This window comes from Cupressus sempervirens, chromosome 5 (genome assembly GCF_028749045.1).
Source record: "Cupressus sempervirens isolate cs-2001-9-10 chromosome 5, ASM2874904v1, whole genome shotgun sequence".
NCBI lineage: Eukaryota > Viridiplantae > Streptophyta > Pinopsida > Cupressales > Cupressaceae > Cupressus > Cupressus sempervirens.
In genome coordinates this window covers 844,367,042-844,377,957 of record NC_143122.1, presented here as the reverse complement: position 1 = coordinate 844,377,957, position 10,916 = coordinate 844,367,042, and the positions used below count along the sequence as shown (strand labels likewise).

Below are 10,916 nucleotides of genomic sequence, written 5' to 3'. Positions count from 1 at the left end.
GCAACCTCCAATCATCAATTTGGGGGTTTGCATCTCTTAGATTCGTCAAAAGTTGTCGAAATCTTTGTTGGTCAATATCTTCCCCATCTTGTCTAAATATCTTATCTAATGTGACAACAATCTTGAATTCTTGCCATAGCAACTTTGTGCCCCCATTTTTGTCATATGCTGCTCTATCATTGACAGGAGGCAACTAGCCCAAATCTCCCACCAATATTATAGATACACCTAAAATACAATTGACGGAAATAATTATTTTAAAAACTATGTATTAATTCATAAATTTGATTCAAATATAGTATATTTCACACATGAGTTAGCTATTCATGATGCAAAAATAGAATCTTTACCTCCAAAGCTTATATGTGCAAATTGTGGGAATGCTTGGTGCAATCGTGAATCTATATTTTCCAACATGTTTTGACCAATGAAGCTCGTTTCATCAATCAAAATATATTTTATATGTGACATTTCTTCTTGAAAACTTGTGAGTCTTACTCCTTCGAGTTGAGAAAAATCTCTTATTGGTATCTTCAATTTTGAATGAATTGTAGAAGCTCCTACATTGACTGCTGCAACTCCTATTGGTGCAAGTAATAGAAGTGTAGAATGGGATGGCATTGCCGCATTTTGAAGAGATTGACTAATGGTGCCAATTAGATATGATTTTCCTGTTCATGTTATTCCTTGAATTATCAAAAACAATGGTACTGCATTTTGATTTCTTTGGTAGTGTGTCATGATTATGTTGACTACCTTTTTTTGTTTCTCACCAAGGGTCATGTATTTTATGCATTGAGGAATTTCATCATAGATAAGGCACCCATGATTCTTCATGTTACTTATGAAATTGATTGCTCTGGAAGTGTACTCTTATCCTTGATAATCAATAGACCAATTTGTTTGTCTATCGACATCTCTTCTCCCCAACATGTCTATTTCTAAGAAATTTATATTTAAACCCTGGTGAAACCTAGATATAATCTCCCATTAATGTTTTTTAGTATTTCTATGGACATCTTCATTGTCTTCAATTTCATAATCATTTGGGTTTTCAACATTTTCTGCAGACATTATACGTTGAACATGCCAAGGGTTTTAAGTGAATGTCTCCCAACTTTGTATGATAGAGGCATCATCATGACCAATATCTCGTTCAATATCACAGAATGGCTTGTAGAGAAGTAACTCTGATAAACAAAACTCAATCCATTTACTTGATTCACTTGAAGGAATAGATACAAACCTACGAAATACTCTAACAATTGCAGCTTTTCCCGTAGGCTCCCATTTGTTGTCTCTTTTTCTCTTAGGATTATATATCCATTATCTAGCTACATTAATTAATGTAACACCTTCCATACATAATGGCCTTTTTTTATAACCATCAATGAAAGATTTTGTTTGTTCTTTATTATTCTCTTCATCAATTTCATTTTCATTATTTAGAGTTGCAGGTTTAAACATCTCAAGTGAGACATTTAGATTGACAAATTTTCTACCACACTCCACTAATGGAAGCTCTAATAACATATGGCAAGTTTCTTGAGTACCAATGTCTCTTTCTACAATTGTCTTAGTTAGAAGCCTCCTATGTGCCCGTGCTACTAAATCATCTGGATTTTTCATATTGGATAGACGCATCAACATTTGCTGGTATGTTTATGAGCTTTTCTCTACTTTTGTTGCATACTTGGCGATATATTTTATCACAGCATGTTTGGAAAGAACAGGTTGCCAATCTATACATGCTCTCCATAATTGTAGTATGTGGCAAATATGTGAATTGACTCTATAATAATTTCTTATTGGTTCAAATTTCTTTTCCCCTGTTTCCATGTCTTCATATAATTTTGATCCGCCCAGGTTTAATGGCCAAGGAGCATTATACCTACACTCCATGTAAGAAATATTATATTAAGCTCTGTCATTTTGTAGTAATTATTTATATATATTTAGTAAATATTCATTGGGATGAAATAATTACCTGCAAACCATCTTTCCCTTTTTTTCATAGGCATGCACCCTCCTTACAAATCGTGTGTCGCTCCACACAATTTAATATTTCCTCATAGTCACGGTCCAAATCCACCTCTGCAAGCTGTCTTGTGTTTTTGAGACATGGATGTTGTTGAAAATCGACCAATGCCTACAATTGAAGGTAAGAAAAGATAAGTACACTAATTAATATCACATTACATGAATATATATAAATTGATTAACATGCCTGTATATTTCATTGATGAGAATCATTTCTAGGGTTCCATGCATGAACAATGGAGTGAAAATATCTTTCAGTACTTCTTCTTTCCTCCTCATTTGACCAGTAAATTTTATCCACATCAGGTGCTCCTTCAATCCATATGAATCCATGTATGTGCGGGGACCCCGTATGTTGCCATTCATATCTACACCAAAAGTCCTTGACATTCATTCCCTTTTCTAGAATCTCTTTTCTAAACATTGAGTTTATTAATTGCATATAGTGTGAAACTATGTGAAGATAGTCAATAATATTTTGTCTTCTCCAATTCTAAGGTTCTTGTGGATTAGTTGGCATTGTTCCTAGCATAAGTGAATGCAAATCAGGCCAATACATATCTGTTGCACTTAATGTGAAAAATATTGTAGGAGTACCAATTTGATGAAGCAAATCTGTCAATTCTGCACAAGATTTAGTCCAATATGACTGTGTTCCCCTTAATGATGTCCCAAACCACATCAATTTATTTTCTAGATTGGAGTGGGGTGTGTTTTCCATATGTTGTCACAACTCATGGATGGTAATGGGCATGTCTTTAAAGTTTCTTTTCACAAACACTGATGATGAGTTTTGTGCACGATGTCTCATTATCATGTTGAATACAAAATATCTAAATCTGGGATGTTTTCCAAAACGATGATCCTTATAACGCATCAGATGTTTCACAAATGTGTGAAGATAAACCTACCACAACCATGGCTCTAACCAATCACAACTTCCATGAGGAAACAATGTTGGAAATGCCATATCAAGTAATCCTAATGTCACATATTCATTAATGGGAGATACACCTATACTTGGCCAATCTATCAATGATGTTGGATTCACATTAGGGTTATTGACCCATGCACGAATAAGTTCCATTTCTTTTTGGGCATTAGGTGGTCTTGAAGCCATTGATGTTGTATGATCTATTATATTTCCTTCATCTGACTCCATGACTGGACTAACAAAAATAATCTCATTTGCATTTGAATCAAATTCCATATAGACTGTCTTTAATTTGGGAAAGATATTTTCATCTACATTTCTAGGTAGATCATTGAGAGCATTTTCATTAATTTGGACATCTGAATAAAATTTATCATGCTCTACTTTTTATTTGAGTGCTTTGTAGACACAATCCCTATTCACAGTAAAGTTATAGTTTGTTCCACATTGATCTCTTCGTCTAACAATAATAATTGGCAAATTATCTATTGTGTGTGGCAATATATTGGAAACATGTTCTATATTTTGTGGGAAATTTATTTTATGCCTTTTATATTTATATTGACTGCCTATTGCATGTGTAACTTGAAGTATGAGGCTGACACATGCAATTAGCATTTCCTCAACTTGGGTCAAGTTCGCAAGCTCCTCAGGTTGTGGCCCTAGATCCATATTATTTAAAGCTGAAAATCTATTGTTTCCCTATTCTTTTCAACATCTATTGCATACTGGACCTTCTAATGTACGGACCACTTTCATTCGTAGATAGCATTCCTGACAAATATAACACATATGTGGCATTTTCAAGCTATCCAGTTGTTGTCAAAACTACAATTGGATCTATAGAAATTATCCTTAAGAAATATAGTTAGGTTTTGTATATTTTCTCTGTTGCCTTGTCCACCTAAATTTATCCTATTTTGGCTTGTGGGATGAGGTGCTTCAGGAACACGCTCTGTTGTTCTTGAATTTTCATTCTGGTGACTCATTTCCACAAATACAGGTAATGCTTGATTGTACCTCTCACTTGATTCAAAATCAACTTCATGTCTCCCTTGTGTTTCAAAATGAGATACTTCATCAGATGTTCGTTGACGAGTAATTCTATCCCTATTTTGTAATTCCAATTCTTGTATTAATAATCCTACCCTTCTTCTAGCATAATTTAATCGTCGGACTTCATTTTTCCTTGTTCTTTCTTCTTCTCTTTCAGCTTGTGCCATTTGTTCTTGCCGCCGTCTATGATACTCTCTCTGGTATTCTCTCTGGTATGCTCTTTCTTGCTCCATTTGGTATTGTCTTCCTTCTTGATCTGATTGGAAATTCATACTTGATTTATTCATTTCTATGAAATAAATTTGTAACCAAACATTAAAAAAATAGTAGATTTAGTAAATTATTTTTTATAAAATTGGTTTAAAATATCACATTAATTTAGTGGCATTGCACTTTAGATAAGATAGATATTTATTCATTTCTAATTAATAGTTTAACAATTCACAAATACATATAGGAGGAACTTTTATATAGTCTTGTATGTATAATACTAAATTTATTTAAAACAAAGGAAAAATAACATACATTCATCAAAATTGATAAGTTGAATAGAAAAATTTATAAAAACAATTGATAATGTCAAATAATATGACTCTTAGATTTCATTATAGTGATGCAAAAACATGTGGAATTCATTTTCTCGAAGTTCATTTCCTGATGACAATCATGTTGGGATCGACGTCACTAGCATTTTCTCGAAGTTCATTTTTTCGCTCAATACATCTAGTCTATTTAATCGCTCTAAACACTAAAATCTCACAAACACGACATGGGATGCCTGGGTGGATTATCACGGTATAGAAAAGGTTTTGCAATTCTTTCTCTAGTATAATTCTTCTAAACCCAAAATCCCTCTATTTAACCACACAATAGATCTGAGCAACTGTCTACCAGAGTACATCAAGATTGGCTTCTCGGTTGCCACTGGAGAGTACACAGAGACGCACACCATAAAGGTTTGGAATTTTACTTCTAAATATTCGTGGGAAGTCGGACCTCCTGGTGAATTACTTAGAAATGGCAATGCAAACAGATTTTCTGTGAAAGTTTATTTGATATGCGTGTTCTTCATTTTTGTGGTCCTATGTGGTTTCATAATTGTTCTCTGGTGGTAGTATTTCAGAAAAAGGGAAAGAAAAGGTAAGGCTAGGGAAGAGAGCGATCCAGAGCTGGACGAATGCTGTTCTCATGGCCCCCGAAGCTTTTCCTACACGAAGCTCAGTGCCGCGACAAGAAATTTTTGCGAGAAAGAAAAGCTTGGACAAGGCGGTGGCTGTGAAAAGAATAGCTCAAGGATCGAGACAAGGAAGAAAGGAGTATGTCTTCGAAGTTCAAACAATCAGCAGGTTGAGACATAGTAATCTTGTGCGGCTTTTAGGATGGTGCCACGAAAAGGGAGAGTTACTTCAGGTCTACGAGTACTTGCCAAATGGGAGTCTGGATAAATACATTTTTGGGGAAGAGGAGGATACACTGGATTGGAGCCAAAGATATAGTATCGCCTGTGACATTGCCTCTGCTCTTGTTTATCTCCACGAAGAGTGGGACCAGTGTGTCGTTCATCGAGATGTGAAGGCAAGCAACGTAATGTTGGATTCTGATTTCAATGCCAAGTTGGGTGATTTTGGTTTGGTGAGAATGATGGAACGTGACCAGGATTCTTCCCATACGACCATGGTGGCGGGCACACAGGGGTATGTTGCTCCAGAGTGCTACATAACAGGGAAAACTAGTCCAGAAGCTGACGTGTACAGCTTTGGGGTGGTTACACTAGAAATTGCCTACGGAAGGCGGCCGATTGATCACAGCCTTAAAGAACACAATTGTTTCCCTTTTCTTGTCAAAATCTATTGCATATTGCACCTTCTGATGTACGGAGCACTTTCATTCATAGATAGCATTCCTGACAAATATAACACATCTGTGGACTTTTCAGTTGTTGTCGAAATTGCATTTGGGATCTATAGAAATTATCCTTAAGAAATACAGTTGGGTTTTGTATATTTTCTCTATTGCCTTGTCCACCTAAATTTATCCTATTTTGGCTTGTAGGATGAGGTGTTTCAAGAACACGCTCTGTTGTTCTTGAATTTTCATTCTGGTGACTCATTTCCACAAATACAGGTAATGCTTGATTGTACCTCTCACTTGATTCAAAATTAACTTCATGTCTCCCTTGTGTTTCAAAATGAGATACTTCATCGGATGTTCGTTGACGAGTAATTCTATCCTTGTTTTGTAATTCCAATTCTTGTATTAGCAATCCTGCCCTTCTTCTAGCATAATTTAATCGTCAGACTTCATTTTTCCTTCTTCTTTCTTCTTCTCTTTCAGCTTGTGTCATTTGTTCTTGTCGTTGTCTACGATACTCTCTCTGGTATTCTCTCTAGTATGCTCTTTGTTGCTCCATTTGAAATTGTCTTCTTTCTTGATCCGATTGGAAATTCATACTTGATTTATTCATTTCTATGTAATAAATTTGTAACCAAACATTAAAAAAATAGTAGATTTAGTAAATTATTTTTTATAAAATTGGTTTAAAATATCACATTAATTTAGTGGCATTGCACTTTAGATAAGATAGATATTTATTCATTTCTAATTAATAGTTTAACAATTCACAAATACATATAGGAGGAACACCTTTGTGTAGATAAGATGTACAAATATACTAAATACCAAATAGTCTTGTATGTATAATACTAAATTTATTCAAGACAAAGGAAAAATAACATACGTTCATCAAAATTGATAAGTCGAACAAACAAATTAATAAAAAAAATTGATAATGTCAAATAATATGACTCCTAGATTTCATTATAGTGATGCAAAAACATGTGGAATTCATCAGTGACGGAAAGGTTATTTTCGCCATCCATGTGCTCTTCATCATAGCAGATGTCTTTCATAAATTCAAAGAACCCAAATGATTTCTTCCATGCTTCATGAATTTCCTTTGTATATTGTCCCATCTAAAAGATTTGAGAATCTTGGACACCTCGAACATGAAAGCTCAAATTATGAATTTCATCTGGAATTTTTTTACAAGACTCAGAAATGATTGTTCCCAATCTATCCAAATAAGTTTGAACAATTTGGCTTGATTGCACCAAGTTGTTTGGAAGAAGTGGGCTTGTGATAGTGTTCTCAGAATTATTTTGTTGAGCATCGATAGTTAATTTTTTTCTTATATCTATAATGTAAGGATAAAAAATGGTCAGTATCAAAATGACAAGAATTAAGCTATGCATATATAGCAATAAATTGGTATTTGAAAGAGAAGAAGATTTGTTTGATTCTTTCTTATTGACATAATTCTACGCATTTAATTTCCTTTAACAAAAAACTTATATCTTCTTAATATTATTTATATAATGTTCTAATCTTTGATTTAAAAATTTAATAGTAAAACCTAACTTCAAATATTAAGGAGAAAATAGATAACATTTCATGAAATATTTTTTTTAATTTTCTTCATATTTTGATAGACGTTAAAATTGAGATTTATAAGTAGAATAAAATTTATAAAAATTAAAAGACATTCTTAAATGTAAAATTTAAATTTCCTGATGCATCATTTCATTTAAATGTGTAGTAATCTTTTCGACTTAGTTGATAGATCTAATTGAACTTTTCTAATATATTTTAATATAAGGTTGAAATTTATAAATTTGGGAAAATTTGAACAAAATGTTAGAGATTATATCAAGGCCTAGGACCTACTTCTTACATACATCACAAGACAAGGTAGAGACCATGTAGTTTCTATTCTAACAAAGTTTTTAAGAATTATTTTTCATAAATTTTGTTCTTTAAAAATACATAACTAAATGATACCTATAATTTTAAACTTTCTTTTATTATCAAGCAATAAAAAATTATTTTCCCATCAGTCTATTCTCAAAAGATGCATAACAACAATACAATAATATTGATCAATCAATATAACATGAAAAATAGTATAATCTAAAATTTTATATGCTAAAAATCATCTATCTATTAAAAAGATTACTACTCATTCATAAAAATTAATGTATCATGCATTATAAATATATAAATTAATTATAATTGTACATGTGTATCTATGTTTATTTATGTAAACTTGGATGTTTGATAAAATATATAATGGATTGGTTTCAAATCAATTTTCTATTTCTTAAAAAAACAACTCCTATTTTTATTTAAGAGTTTCCTTAAAGTATTAGATTTAAATTGCTTCATGATGTATAATGACTTTATCTAAATTATTCTACTACTATTTAATATCATGATAGTAGTTGATAAAACCTATAATAGTATAATTAGCTAATCCCAAATCCATCTACTTTTATTTAACAGTACAATAATACTTCATAGGACCTATAGCATATAATTAGTTGATTAAAAATTATTCTACTTTTTTTGTAAATCTTAATAATAGTTTGTAGGAGCTATAATTGATATAAATCTCATCTACTTTTATTTAACATCATGATAATAGTTCACATGACCCATACTATATAATTAGTTGATCTAAAATCTATCTACTACTCTTCAACATGATGATGATAGTTCATAGAACGCAACACTTATATAAACATTTAAAATCTTACAAGATCAAATCTAAAAACAACATTGAACCCATCTACTACTACATTTTTTTATTCTTGCTAAAATAATTTGAATATTAATTTAACTAAATCATAATTTTATACTAATATATTTCTCGAGAACAAATTATTTATTTAAATAAATTTTAAAAATTGGAAAACATATAATTATAAAAAATTGCAAACAATTTTTATTAATAATCCACATAGTAAATAAATCTAAACAAATTTAAAAGGTTTTCTAATATCAATAATTTGAGAGCATATTTCAATTTTAACAATATAACATGAAAAATAGTATAATCTAAAATTTTATATATTAAAATTGATCTATCTATTAAAAATATTACTACTCATTAATAAAAATTAAAAATTAAAACATATAATTATAAAAATTGCAAACAATTACCATTATTAATGTTATTTTAAAATAGCTTTTTAATGTTATTTTAATAATAGATAGAGGAATATAATCATTGATTCAAATAATCTAATGAAGAAGTTAGATTAATTAATACTATAATATCTAAATTCTAAAAATACAAATCTACAATGTTTCTAATTGAGAAGAATTTCTATTCTATCAAAGTTTCTAAGAAAAATTAAGGAAATTATAGAGCTTTGAAAATAAGAAAATATAACACAATAAAAGTTTCAAAAATAGAAGAAATCAAAACACATCAACATACATACTCAAAATAATGATCCTGTTGCTCAATCCAATGTTGAGTAGAAATCATAATATTGATCCTGTTACTCAATCCAATGTTGAATAGAAATCAGAATATCGATCCTGGTGTTCAATACAATGTTGAATAAAAAAGAAAATAGGCTCTTGCCATATATAATGTTGATGTGTGATGGTTCAACTTCAAAGAATTGAAAACATGTAATGCGTAAAAAGGAGCATAAGGCAAGACATTTGGTTTTCTTGTCATAACAGATTATTGGCTTTCTTCTTGCTCGAGTGAATGATGAAGAAATATATTTAGAAACATCTAAATGTGTCTTCACACTGTCAGCAATAAATTGTTATTTGATGACGACCTAATTGGACCTAACGTTTGCAATTACAGACTCGTAGGACACGTGTTTAGTGTTTGGAAATATCGAAGCGTTCAAACCAAAAATACAGCGTGGTTAATGAGGGAATGGGAAGCGTCAGTGTTAGGCATTGCTAGTGAAGTTTGAATGGAATTTCAATAAAGGACAAGGTGCTCAATATTATATGTGTATCATAAGTGTTTTAAATGTTAAAAGAGTAAACAAGATTAGCATTAAAATATCAAGAGCACCATATTGGTCTAGAGTATTTTGTCTTCCATGCGAGATATCCAAATACAAATAACAAAGAGTAATTGTCACTGTATCACACCTTTTAAGCTGTATGATGAATTCTAGATGATGCACTCCACATTGGATGGTTAATGTTAAACTCCATGATGTTCCAACTAGGTAGTGGATCCTCCGTCGGTCATTGCATATACCTATGCACTTAATCCACTCTTCTAATACATTCATCCTTACTCTATTATTACAAGTCTAAAATATTTCTCTAGCTCAAAAATATGATATAGTGCAATACTTTTGAAAAGATGAGAAATTTTTTAATGGAGAAATCACAATATATATAAACTTGCCTGCCACCAAAAAAAAATACCCTATACATCACCGAACTTGTAGACACTGAGACAGACAATAACAGAAAAAAGAGTTTAAATAAATGGAAAACTACAACATCGTGTAATAGTTATCCTAATGGTTGAATAATTTTGGAGTGGCATGAAAGAAATAGCCACCACAAATAGAATAAAAAAATCTTCATTTTTCAAATTTAAATAACAGAAACCAATGACTTAAGAATTATAATCATAGAAAAACCAATGCAATCACCTCTCCTTTATCATAAAATTTAAAGACTGCACTGCGAAATGGGGGAAATCATACTAGAGTTAAGCTCTACTACCATAGATATCCTTAACAAACCTAATATTTGTACAACTTAACACACAATCTCAATGTGGAAGTGGGAGAAAACCTTGCACAAATTTATCTACAAAATTGTATTTCAATAATCTTTCAAAAACTCACAAATTTGATGACAACAAAAAATTACAGATAACTTTTGATAGTGACCCCAAAAGGAAAAACAAATATCAAATCAATTTTCACTTTTGTTTGTAGGGAACTTAAAAATCATCGCAGACTCTAGAATAGATCAAAAAGGTCTACAACAATTCGCGAGAAATTTAGAGCAATCTGGAACTATAAATGGAAAGGCATTCACCCACGACAGT

General features: G+C 31.4%; 1 protein-coding gene across 1 annotated transcript in view; it reads left to right on the top strand.

The window, feature by feature from the left end:
• The window catches only part of LOC149558527 (L-type lectin-domain containing receptor kinase IX.1-like), a 16,738-nt gene extending 10,728 nt beyond the window's left edge, over positions 1 to 6,010 (top strand). Inside the window, exons 2-4 of the mRNA XM_089830892.1 lie at positions 4,188 to 4,242; positions 4,925 to 5,032; positions 5,154 to 6,010. Coding sequence (XP_089687018.1) covers positions 4,188 to 4,242; positions 4,925 to 5,032; positions 5,154 to 6,010 — 1,020 coding nt within the window. The remainder of the gene's footprint in view (positions 1 to 4,187; positions 4,243 to 4,924; positions 5,033 to 5,153) is intronic.
• The last annotated feature ends 4,906 nt before the right edge of the window (positions 6,011 to 10,916 follow it).